Source organism: Magallana gigas, chromosome 4, assembly GCF_963853765.1.
Source record: "Magallana gigas chromosome 4, xbMagGiga1.1, whole genome shotgun sequence".
Lineage (NCBI taxonomy): Eukaryota > Metazoa > Mollusca > Bivalvia > Ostreida > Ostreidae > Magallana > Magallana gigas.
The window spans coordinates 31,673,006-31,685,499 of NC_088856.1; the positions used below are offsets into that span (position 1 = coordinate 31,673,006).

The 12,494-nt window shown below is 31.2% G+C and overlaps 1 protein-coding gene and 1 non-coding gene across 6 annotated transcripts in view; both read right to left on the reverse strand.

The window, feature by feature from the left end:
• Window positions 1-586: 586 nt before the first annotated feature.
• Window positions 587-1,344, reverse strand: LOC105335993 (uncharacterized). The gene is made up of 3 exons (XR_010713100.1): window positions 1,190-1,344; window positions 900-944; window positions 587-707 (listed from the first exon to the last, which is right to left on the reverse strand). It is a non-coding gene; the product is annotated as an uncharacterized protein (transcript).
• Window positions 1,345-4,525: 3,181 nt separating this feature from the next.
• LOC105340138 (uncharacterized) overlaps window positions 4,526-12,494 on the reverse strand; it is a 51,953-nt gene continuing 43,984 nt past the window's right edge. Inside the window, exons 12-15 of one of the 5 annotated variants that reach the window (XM_066082091.1) lie at window positions 7,236-7,259; window positions 6,787-6,822; window positions 5,534-5,573; window positions 4,527-4,747 (exon numbers count right to left, since the gene is read on the reverse strand). In XM_066082091.1, coding sequence (XP_065938163.1) covers window positions 4,720-4,747; window positions 5,534-5,573; window positions 6,787-6,822; window positions 7,236-7,259 — 128 coding nt within the window. In that variant the 3' untranslated portion in view covers window positions 4,527-4,719. Of the gene's footprint in view, window positions 4,748-5,533; window positions 5,574-6,346; window positions 6,391-6,786; window positions 6,823-7,235; window positions 7,260-7,360; window positions 7,474-7,730; window positions 7,755-8,042; window positions 8,145-11,234; window positions 11,307-12,494 lie in introns of those variants that run through there. The other 4 variants (XM_066082096.1, XM_066082092.1, XM_066082093.1 and 1 more) reach the window with 4 other exon arrangements.

Genomic DNA, 12,494 nt, shown 5'->3' on the forward strand with positions numbered 1-12,494 from the left:
TAATATTGAAAAGATTTCTAAAGCAACAAATACAATCTTTACCATGCACTGTATGTATTTGTCTGAGTACGTAGTTTTAACGACGTATAATAGTAACACTTAATTTAATTGGATTTTGAGTATGCTTCGCCTCTTTTAAAGCACACGGGATAAAAACATGCGTTTTTGACTACTTTCTCTTTGTGACGTAGGCAGTAATCTTTAAAAGACAAAGACTAACCTCTTTTTAGAAAATCAATTCAATAGCTTCAAAAGTACACAATTTTATAATACTAGTATAAACTCAAAAAGTTTAGGCAGTTGAGACCCTATAAAATGAAAAGCGTAAATGTAAAGCGTAAACTATTACCACCCAGTCTCATAGATTTAAATAGGGTGGCTATTCATTAATTCACATAATCTGATTCTCTGTGATTAAGTGTTATTCATGCCATTCAACCATGGAAAATAACAAATTGACCCACTGACCTTAATACACTATTTCAGATATCGTAAAATTTATCTGTTAAAATGATGCAGTAATGGTAACTACTTATGTACATATTGTATATACCTGTATACCTGGTTTTTGTCTTTACTTACGAGTTTTCTACATATATGGACGGTTTCCAGACGAACTGTTCAGTGCTAAACATGAATGGGATACTGCTGTAGTCCTGTGAAAGACCCGCACCAGCGTGCCAAGCCATTCTGCTGTCTATCCATGTCTAGGAATTGAAGAAATTTGATCTTGTAAGGTGTAATGAGGTTAGCAATATAAAAAAAAAATGACTCTTTTCAATTTAAACAAAATAAAGTTTGTATGTTTACAATTACAGACATTATAATTAGGAGAAAGATGAGTTTAAAATAGAGATATTGCTGAATTTGGAAAAGTATATATGAACTTTAATCCATACCAGAGACAGCAACGCCGATACCGAGAAAGTCTGATCCTTGATGTTCTGTCAAGTGTAAAATCATAACTTATCCATGAATATGCCTTTTGATCGTAAAATATAATGAAAGTCCTTGACGCATATACATGTACTGATCAGAATAAATAAATCTAATACTTATGAAATTTAAAGCAATGTATTTTTGGAAGGGTTCCGTGTAAGCAAATATAGCTAAACTTGTATCTTTATAACAAGGGACGTATTTTTTCTTGTAAAATAAAATAAAATTAATAAAATTTTCTAATACCCACCAGGTCGTTGACGGTCAGAAGAGAGAAGTCCATGAAGACATCTACGATTTGGGACGGTCTCTGTAGTACCGAGTACCCCGTGAACAGTTCTGCTCTAAGCTGACTCTCGAGGGCAATGCTGTAAGGTGGGGGCTGGGCCCCAGTCTTATTCCAACAGCATGCTGGTGTAAGTAGTGTAAATATTAATATTGTGGTGAATTTAAAAAAAAACGTCATTCTTGCATGCTTGTGACTGTGGAGAGAGAGAGAGAGAGAGAGAGAGAGAGAGAGAGAGAGAGAGAGAGAGAGAGAGAGCGCAAGGGGATGGGAGAGAGAGAAAGAGTAAAAGGATGGGAATGAGGGATAGACGCTAAACATGTATATTTTTAATTTAAACTGGGGGTTATTATTTATTTAGAATAAAAAATCTAGTAATTACTTATTTTATAACGGACTAAACTAGGAAAAGAAGTCTTTTTCCATCGCCATTTGAACGTGTATGCAAAGAACAAAAGCATTACAAATGTGAACTAAGTGTGAATTTTAAGGTTTTTAATTATTATTAACTAAATTTTATTTTTTGGAAATGTATTGTCTTACGTGCCTCAAAGTAATTTGATTTCATTGTAATGTGACTTGAAAATGTCGGAATAAATAATTATAGTCCTGTATAAAACACAACATCAAATGAAATTAAAAAGGACTGAACACACTGTTATAATTTCCCTTAAGTTTACATTCTTGAAATCGTCTACAGCTACGTAAATTAAGTTTGTATTTCTATTGAAGTGTTAAATGATTTAAATTATACTTACACAGAATAGAATATAATGCCGGTAAATAAATATACACTGTTCCTAATCTCAGTAGCATCTGTTTTCTGCTCAAATTCATCTTTCTTCTTTTCTTTCTTTTTCACCTGTAAGTGTGAATCCGGGCTTTTTTTACTTGTTATTGTTAATTTATGTTTGCATACAATTAATAGGTCTAATTGATCAAGACTTTTGCTCGGTGGAATATACAAACAATTTCGATTGATTCCATACTTGGTCCTCGGGCTTCGAAACAATGATAAGTTCTTTTTATTTAAACATGAAGATGGGTATTCCGGGTTGGATTATTTTATGGCTTGTAAAAATATATTTACATAGTAAATGTTCCTTTTTTATTTACAATGTTCGATCTATATCCTATGTAAGAAACGCTTAAGTTCCAAAGAAAATGCTTCAAGTTTATCAATACGTGTACATTTCAACACAAGAAATTGGATAAACCGATACTCGCCTATATGCAGGCAGTCTCTCTCTCTCTCTCTCTCTCTCTCTCTCTCTCTCTCTCTCTCATATTTTTCTTGTACAACATGTCAAAAGTTTTAATATTTGATCCTTTCTATTTGTATTGTTAAATAACTAATATATAATTGTCCTCTTTTTATCATACATGCATATCATAATTTTGAATTGTAAATGCATCAGATTTTCTTTTTGTATCAAATAGTCTTTATTTGTTTAATAATAACTTTATTTGCATTAAAAACTTTAAAAGACTATGTGCATTAAAAACTTTAAAAACTATGTGCGGTTTTATGCATTTTTTGCCCCCAAAATCAAAGTTTTAGAAAGAGCTTTAAAAATAAAGTGAAAGATAGTTAAAATCATATTGGAAATAAAGGTGTAAAAGGTTATCACCACAGTGACGTCATAAAGATTGCATTATTTTTGATAAAATTTTTGCGCTCTATACTTCCGAATGCAAAATATAGAGCAACGATGAGAATATTTTCACTTGTTTGCAAATTTGCAGGAATAAGGTCATTTCGGTGACGTCATAGATAAACAGCAAATGAGCAATAATGACTAAAATCAAGATTAAAGTGATAGGCATCCTCTGTACAATAATTTATGAGGATTTGATTTTTATACGATACTATTTAAAAATTGGTTGAAATCGGGGGCAAATATTTGACCACACCGCACATAAATTTTGGAGATAAATTTTGGGCATCATTTCCATACCGTGTAAATATAATTTATACCAAGTGTTAACTGATTATCTTGAAAGTGGATTCTTCCCCAAAAAGTGTCAGGGGAAAATATCAGTGGAATCCTCCATCATCCTGTTTCACTCTGTCTCTAGACGGAACCAAATGCTTGGCAATCCTGATTTTGTTAAATTCAACATCCTTTGTGCATGTAAACCACCTAAGCATCTGTGAAAAATTCCTATAATCATCAAATTTTTCTGTGTACATGTAGCTGTGGACTCTCCTAGATACCCCACCGGAATTTTGCTTCCTCTGTGCAAAATCTATTACGAACGTATTCGAGCATTTTACTACAGTCTGCCCTGAAACACCATTGTATCGCAATACCTGGTGGGAACGTAATTGAAGACTACGACACCGCACAATCAGGACCGTCACAAAGTGATTTGTATTTTTTTTTCTCGGCTCTAGTTGCTCTAGTACTTTTGGACTATAATTCGCCAGAACTCCATCTATACTACTATATTTAAAATAATAGACTCGAATTTTTGGTCTTTAATACCGAGAAATCGGAAGAATACTGTCTTTTGTTTTACATGTTTTGAACATCATTGGTACTTGAAGATTACCAATTTGTTTTTATTTTTTATCAGTTAAGCTTCACTAATTAATAAATTAATAAATTCCTCAAAAAATTCCGGAAATCACCTGGATTTTTTGGATTTTACAATCTTGCGCTTGCGCAATACATTCACGCTAACGGGATCTTTAGTTTATGTTTCCACAATATCACATCTGCATGAATAAACTTAGAAATGATAATATAAACACGGGTAAATTTTCTTTGGACTTTTGCTATATATTCTGTTCATATATATTAACGATTTCTTATGAGAGAAAGTATAAAATAACAAATATACATTTCAACTTTCAATGTTACTTTTGTCTTCGTGATGACAAAAAATATTGGATTACATAGAAAAAAGTTTCATTATATTTGTTAGGAGAGTGAAGATAGAATATGTTTTATCGTAAAAATGAAAAATGTCGTCTCAAATGATTGTTTTGAAGACAAAGTGAACTTGCAATAAAATTACAACAGTCCCAAGTGCGATTGTACATTGAAGTAAAAAATTATTATATTTTGTACTTGTAAATTATAGCACAAATAGATAACACAATACATGATAAATATCTAGTTTTACCCATGGTAAAGACATTCCGAAATACATTAAAACAAACGACGACTTTTGTGCTTTTTTTCAGAAGAAATATAGAACTACGAAATATCTAATATCACTTGAAATAGAAAAATATACTGGAAAAAAAAACCTTTCATACAACAAAACTGATGAAATAGTTAACGAGCATTCACAAAAATTAACTGTAATTAGTCACAGCACTATTCTTAACAACAGATTTGATAAAGTCCACAAAGACTTATCTCTTGCATTCATTCTAAAAGCAATCTGTCAATGGAGTTTTGTACGTAATGTCGCTGAGAAGAATTTTACGAAACGGTTGCATGGTGGTACTTCCGAAGTCACTTTCCTCAAAGTTTTTTTTTTCATTTCAATAACGGCTTGCTCTCCTCACTTTAAAAATAAAACCGCAAAAATATTTAAACAAAATAAAAATCAGACAACACTCTTCATATAAATTAACGAATTCAAGCGTTTATATTGAAATTAAATTAAAGAAAATCTTCTTTCCCAAAAATTATGCACCTCCTTTACATGTACAAACATTTAAAAGTTTGGCCATTCCAAGTTTTTTCTATGTTTAGCGTCCGCGGACGGATTGGTTTTGAGATGTAAAAATAAAAAAAAAACCATAATTTTTGTTCATAAAAATAGATCGCTTTTTCATATGTCGGGCTCAGGATCGTATTTTTAAATCCAGATCAGAAATCAAACATAACAACATTCAAAATGGCAATCATATGGTAGGTATTTGTTATTTTTGTTAAAAAGTGAAGAAAATACTTCAAAATATATAACAAATTTTATTTTGTTGAACTTTTAAAGTTGTGTTTTTTCCTAAGGTTTGTGTTTTTTTTCCTGATAGAAAGATAGGTTTTTGAGTTTTGGGTGGACGCTAAACAAAGAAAAAAACTTGCGATGGCCTTATCAAAATCTGATTTCCTAAAGATGGAATTACGACATTGCATAAAGATTAAATTAAACAATTCATTATATATATTTTTTTCCTTAATTTTTTTCCATCACTTAATGTATATGTATTTTGAAAAAAAATGGAATACTGCAGTACTATGCTAGCTATTAAGTCGAAAAGTTAAAATTTGACTTTATTGTTAATTGAGTTCATCTTTCCTCATGCGTTTATAGTAAAACTGCATTAAAATGATTTCGATGTCTTACCCTGATCCAGCTTTCCCCAATTTCCCATCCTTCTTCTTATCTGAGCGAGTTACGAAATAAAATTATTGGCTAAAATTCATAATAAGAGCATTCGACGTTCAAATTGTCGTATATATAGCAGTTAATCTTTGGTGGTGAAAAGTTGTAGAGATGAACTGATTAGGAAATACATGTATAATATATTCTAAGTTTTTGTTGCTTTAAAAAATACCGAAAAAATATTGGAATGGTCCATTGCATTGCATTGGCAGAATAGCAGTTTTTTTGAAAATACGACTCAAAAGATTTTATTTTTCGATTCCTTGAGAGGGAATTTTTAAAGAAGACAATGTTACAGAATTATTTATGCATGGTTAAACAGCTATAGGTAATTATACTTAAAAATGAAGTTTTTACAAATAACCACAATGGATTTAATGCTATTTTTCGCGTTACCGATAAATTTGAAGAAGTGTTATGGGAAAGTAAAGGTGAGATGTTCACTTTGAAAATTGGCCTCTGTTGCTGCAGAGTGTCACAAAACTATCAGAGGAAGTAAATTCAGCAGAGAGAGAGAGTGCTTGCGAACGTTTGACGTAGAGAGATACAGTAGACCTATATATATATATATATATATATATATATATATATATATATATATATATATATATATATATATATATATATATAAGAAATTCAGGCAAGCGCTCATAAGCTATCGCTCTGCTGAATATATGCCTCAGGATCAAGGTTGAGGCATTGAGGCATCTTTCCATGAGGTCATCAAATGGAAGAGTGATGTTTATATGTAAATCATGTTCGTGATTTTACTTGCTGTTTATTGAATATTTACCTATGATCTCTAATTTTAGAAACACCTATTGTAGAAAAATTAAAATATTTGTGGCTTTGTATGATAAATATAAGTTGGTAATTTTATTAACTATTATTATTCAGAATACTTTATGCATGTCAGCTTTCTAATGGCTTTGCTTATCAATTTAAAATTTTACATTAATTTTTTTTTCAGGAATATATTGATAAAGGATTATAGGCTATGCAGACATCTCTGAAAAATTGCTACGAATATGGCGCATGTTGATAAAAAAGATTTTACATGATGGCTTCTATAAAAAGTTGTCAGTACCAGAAATTGAACACAAAGGTCATCATGTTTCTTTAATACACAGAAATGAAAAAGAACAAGAAAGACACAGAAAGAAAACACGGAAACAACAGTAAGGCGTCCAGGGTCTATCGATTATATAATTTACCTGTAGGCTTCTTCATAGCACGCACACGATCTTTGACTGAAAACGAAAGTGAAAATACAGATTGACATCAGTGGTTGATATATATGTTACCGAAACCAAAACCTAAATGTAGAGTATTTCATTTAATTAATTGTTCAGTTGCTCTAATTTCGATGAAACCGAAAGTGTAAGCATTGAATTTTTCATTTGTATGAAACAAAAGAACATGTACATGTAGACAGGGAAAAAATATTGTTTTTTAACCAAAAGAAAAGTACATCGTGCTTTAAATTAATTCATTGAGGTATTTTTTTTATAAGATTTCTTGAAGATTTGGGGGAGACTTCAAAATTTCTTCTTTACATGCTTTTATAATAAAACTGTTTAAAATATTTAATTTTTTAAAACAATGTTGTCTTCAATATATCTCTACTTTCAATAATTGTACATAAAGATTATATTTATCTTACCTTGGGTTAGAGCTTTCTTAGCGTCTTAAAAATTAAAAGGAAACGTTATGAAATGTTAACTGAAATTTCTTTCATGTTATAAGCATATGAACAATCTTTCCTTGTACAAAAAAATCACTATAAAAAAACTTTTAAAAATTTCATTGGCACGATAAAAAAATCATTTCCACGATGTTACCTTTTGTAAATTTCTGTATTTCGCCGTCTTTCTGGATGGCTTCTTTGATGAACTTTTCACCTGATCGAATAAATAGCCGAAATAGCCATGTCATGGTTTAATTTTACATATTTGCACCGAAATTCAATCCCTGTTTGAAATAATGTTTTACTTAAAGTTGATTTTGTAATGAGACTGCACTGATGTTATTTACTTTAAAAATAAACCTTATTAAAAAATGTAGACGATCATTAACAATTACAGTTGTTTATTCAGTGGAAAAAAGAAAGTTGATTTTTTGTCAAAAATGAAAAGTTAAGTAATATAGCAAGTTTTACCATCGTTCAAGACTTTGTTCGTCTCTGAAAAAAAATTAAAGAATAATTATTAAACAGAGATACATCAATTTTATGTAAAGTCAGTAATCTGCAATTCTCAGTATTGCCATGTTGCACATTTTTTTGGGGGGGGGTGGGGGGTGGGTGGCAGTAAATTACTTAAAACATTCATGACAGAATGTTAGATTTTGCACATCTACTATTATATTATACCCCAGCCTTAAATAGTCTGCAAGTCCTAATTTTCGAGGGGTTAATAAAGAGGATCAATTGCATGTAGTTTACTGTAATCGGAGAATGTATTTTACATACCGGTGAACAGACGATTCTGTTTTTCCTGCGCACTTTCTATTCTTCTTGTCTTCGGTTCGTCATCATCGTCGTCGTCCGGTCTGTCTTTTGGATCTTTTGCGACTGCAAAAGCAACGAAGAGAACAATTATTTCTCTAAAAATAATGTATCTAGAATTTATGAGCTTCTTGGCGTTGACCCTAGGGGTCCCATCAAGGCTTTGTACTGGACTTACCGGAGCCCTCAAGGCGAACCGAAGCCCCCCCCCCTTCCCCTCTTCAAACTCTTGGTCTTCCCAAGGTTTATTGGGAATCAATACTAATTCAAAACCATTCGTGAGTACCTATACATTTTTTCAAAGAGAAAAATGGTACACCGTTTTCTCTTTAATGTAAAGTGTTTTTTTTTTCATTTCGGTCTTAATAACGTAATTATTTTATTTTTGCCAAAATCAGACAAATGCTGAAAGTAAGTGTAAGGACAGACTTTGTTTTGTTTTTAGCTCACCTGAGCTGAAAGCTCAAGTGAGCTATTCTGATCACATTTTGTCCGTCGTCCGTCTGTCCGTCTGTCTGTCCGTCCGTCCGTCCGTCTGTAAACTTTTTACATTTTGAACTTCTTCTCTAAAACGGCTAATCCAATTTCAACCAAATTTGGCACAAAGCATCCTTATGGGAGGGCAAATATAAATTGCAGAAATAAAAGTTCGATCTGTATTCTAAGCGGAGAAAACCTTGAAACTGTAGAAAAAGGGGGGTGCATTTTTAAAAATCTTCTTCTCAAGAACTACTGAGGCAAATTCAACGTAGTTTAGCATAAATTATCCTTATGGGAAAGAAAATATAAATTGCAAAAATTAAGTGCTAATTCTGTTTCAAATCTGAGTTATTACGAAAATAATAATAAAGGAAAGGCGTGTTTCAGCTTCGCGTTCGGCATCCGGTAAAATGGGTAGGCAAGACTTGGTCTGGGCAAAACAAAAGATGGGCAGTTATTAATCTGCCAATCTCATTAAAATTTGGAATTGACGATTGTCGATCTGCCCCGGCTTTTATTTTGCCACGGCCCGGGTTTGCATACCCATTTTACCAAGACTCGTATTCCATACTTCTAAAACGAGGTTCTTTGTTTAAAGCAGCCATGCCATTATACGAAAAAGGGTCAATCTGACTATGATGAATTTGCTTGTTGTGCAACAGATTGCGTATGAAGGGAAATTTTTGAAACATGCAAAATATATTGGTGCCGATTTTGTGAAGAAAATTGAGGCTAAATATTTCAATGCGTTGACAGTTTTCAGACATGACGTTGGTGTTAGCTTGTTCTGATTTTCGTTTCGTTTTCATGCTTTGTAACCTGGGAACTATCGTCTGTATTTCGTGATTTTTACGTATCAAGTCAAACAGAGACTTCGGTAAATCAAACAGTTAACTGTTTACCTGCGCAAATTAAGCAAAATCTGATGTATAAAAAAAGTACTGAAATACAATTCAGTCTATCGGTAATTCGGCAGTATCTTTTGCGTAATGGACGATTAATGCAATAGGTTTTGTTGAGATGCTCGGCATTTTCTCGAGTTTATTCAGTTTAAATAGAGTTTAATATCGCTGACTGAAATATGTAGGTATATACATGTATATATATGATTCATTTCGAAAAAATAAATTGTGTTCCTTATTTTTTATAGTGCATGTTTCTTGTGTTTAATTGTTTACATTTTCTATTTACTAACCATATTTGAGTGTTAAGCTTCAAATTATAAGCAAGATACAGAGATTTGCTCACAATTCTATGTTTATACACAGATCTTAAAAACTAAAGATTAAAAAAGTTTGTCAATTTTCAGTAAGAAAATTGTCATAGTCTGTTCTTCCAGAAACCAACTTTAACAACTAATTGTATCGTAAACTTAACCTTTTTTCGTCATTATTACTCCTACTGTACATGTGATCCTGGACTGTGTTTATGTACATTTGTATAAACTGATTTTGAACCTCAAATACCAGTGAACTGGTCTTGAGTGAATAAAAGAATTGAAAATCTTAGACCATTCTTTTTTTCCATTTCAAATGCTGAATAGGAAATACCAAGTTAAAAATCTTAAGCTGAATGTAATAAACTCATGTGAACAAAATATGACTTAAACCTAGGCGAACTGTGAGCTCTGTATCTTGCTTATAATTCTACGATTGACGCTGAAATTTATTTTGGTTGAACATTAGAAATTCTATATGAATTAGATTATGTTAAATACTTGTAAAACCAAAATAAAAGAATGATATTCTGTATATACCTACTCTCTGGGGCCCCCTCTTTATACAATAAATAATGTGAAATTTACATCAATTTTGATAGTTTTTCAAACACAAATAAATAAAAACGAAATCTTTAAAACAGTTTCCATAGTTCTGACACATTTCTGTTGCGGGGATAAAGTAATTATCGCTATTCCTAAGAAAATATCACAGCGGAAAATTATCTTGGTTTGTACGCGAGGTAAATAACAGTCATTTGATTATAATGGAGAATACAAATTAAATTTTTGAATGTTTTAAATTTGACGAATTGAGCACATTAAGGTACAATTTTCTTCTTCACATCTATACATGTAGTATTTTTTAAATAAAATACAATAACTATTATATTTTAAAAAAAAATACAATAACTAGTAAGTAGTTGATGAAAAAAATGTACCTATATGCTCTCATATATTTTGATCGCTTTACAAAGGGGGGGGGGGGGGCGGAGCGAATATATATAGGGAATTGGAAGTTAACAACTTAACAGTGTACACCTACCAAATGTTTAGTTTTATATCTTGCGTAGGATTTTCTTATTCTGGTAAAAAAAAAGTATCTCATGAAGGTACAATGTCAAAGATTACGTATATGCAAAAATAAGTGTAAAATTCGACTACTTGACAATTTTATTTTTTTGTTATTCTACCGAGGGACCATATGGCACAATATCTTTTGAATGCCCATTGTTGCTCAGGTGAGCGATGTGGCCCCATGGGCCTCTTGTTCCATTTCTTATTTTATTGTACAATACATGTACAAGTATCTACATCAACTTAAAGGTGTACAACTACATTTCCAGCTCCATTAAGTTACTTCAAAGGTTTGGTTTCCATCAAGCAAAATCTTGTTTGCAATATATAAATCTTAAGAAACACGGAAATCAGAATTTAACGTTACACTAAATTTAACATACCCTTTTTGTTCACCTCTGTAAATAGTTCTTCTTTCAGCTCTTTAGGCTCACTTTCTTCATCAATACCTTCATCTACGTACAAACACAACAAACGTAAAAAAAAAATCAAAGTGCATTTTATGAATTACTGAGTATGTAAATACATGTAGTAAATGAATTGAATCGTAATGAAGTTGTAAATGAAAAAAAATAATATCGTTTATTTTTTTAATCAAACTCCAATTTTAATTAAATCAAATCTTCAGAATTAAGTGCCTTACCAATTAACTTTAAGGTTGATGTCGCTGAAAAGACAAAAAAAAAACACAAAAAAACCCAATACAATAAGTTCATTTTGGTTTCTATTATTCTCTTTTGAGAAGTGGACAGACATAGCCTACATCCAAATGAGATGTAGGCTATGCCTGTCCACTTCTTAAAAGAAAATAGGTTTCTATGTCTGTCAAGTTTAGAAAACAATAAATGCTGATGAAAATCTGCATTTTCAATAGATAGAAATTGTTTTAATCAAAATATACATTTTAACTTACCAAGCCACATCAAGCTTTTAAATTCTGTTTGAAAAAAAAATAATGAAAAAAAAATTAGCAACAGACCTTGATAAGATTGGATAAATTATACTTGTTTCCTATTATATCACGAGTTCTATGGTATCGCTGTATTTCTGTTTACGTAGTAGCACGCGCAGAAATTGACATGTGACGTCTGGATGTTTATAGACAACGTAAACCGAGGCACGCTTAACATCAATGAGCAATAATTTTGCATAATGTCACTTCATTTGGTAAGTAAACTACATTTCTGTTGTATTTACGCATTTTGACCACAAACAGCAATTTTCACATATATCTATCGATATATATCACCATAGATACCATATAAAACTCAAGATTAGAATATTGAACCGGTACATACTGTCGTCTGGTGTTTACACTGAAAACGAGGCTGTTATAATCATGTGGTATCCTTATAAGGAAATGATGCATAATTAAACAAGTATGAAAAGCAGTTAAAATTAGCAAAAAAGAGAGGGTTTTTTGCGCAGTTTTTTGATATTGTTTGGTTTAAAAGTCATAAGAATGCATTGTAGTTTTTTGATACAATAAAGAAAATGTTTATCCATAGATATTGAATTTTTTAACCAACAAAATAAAATTTTATCCATAAAATTGAAATTGAAATTAATTTTTTTTTTAGAAAAAAATTTCTATTAAGATAAAAATTTTAAAATTCAAAAAATCTTTAAAAGATCTTATTTAA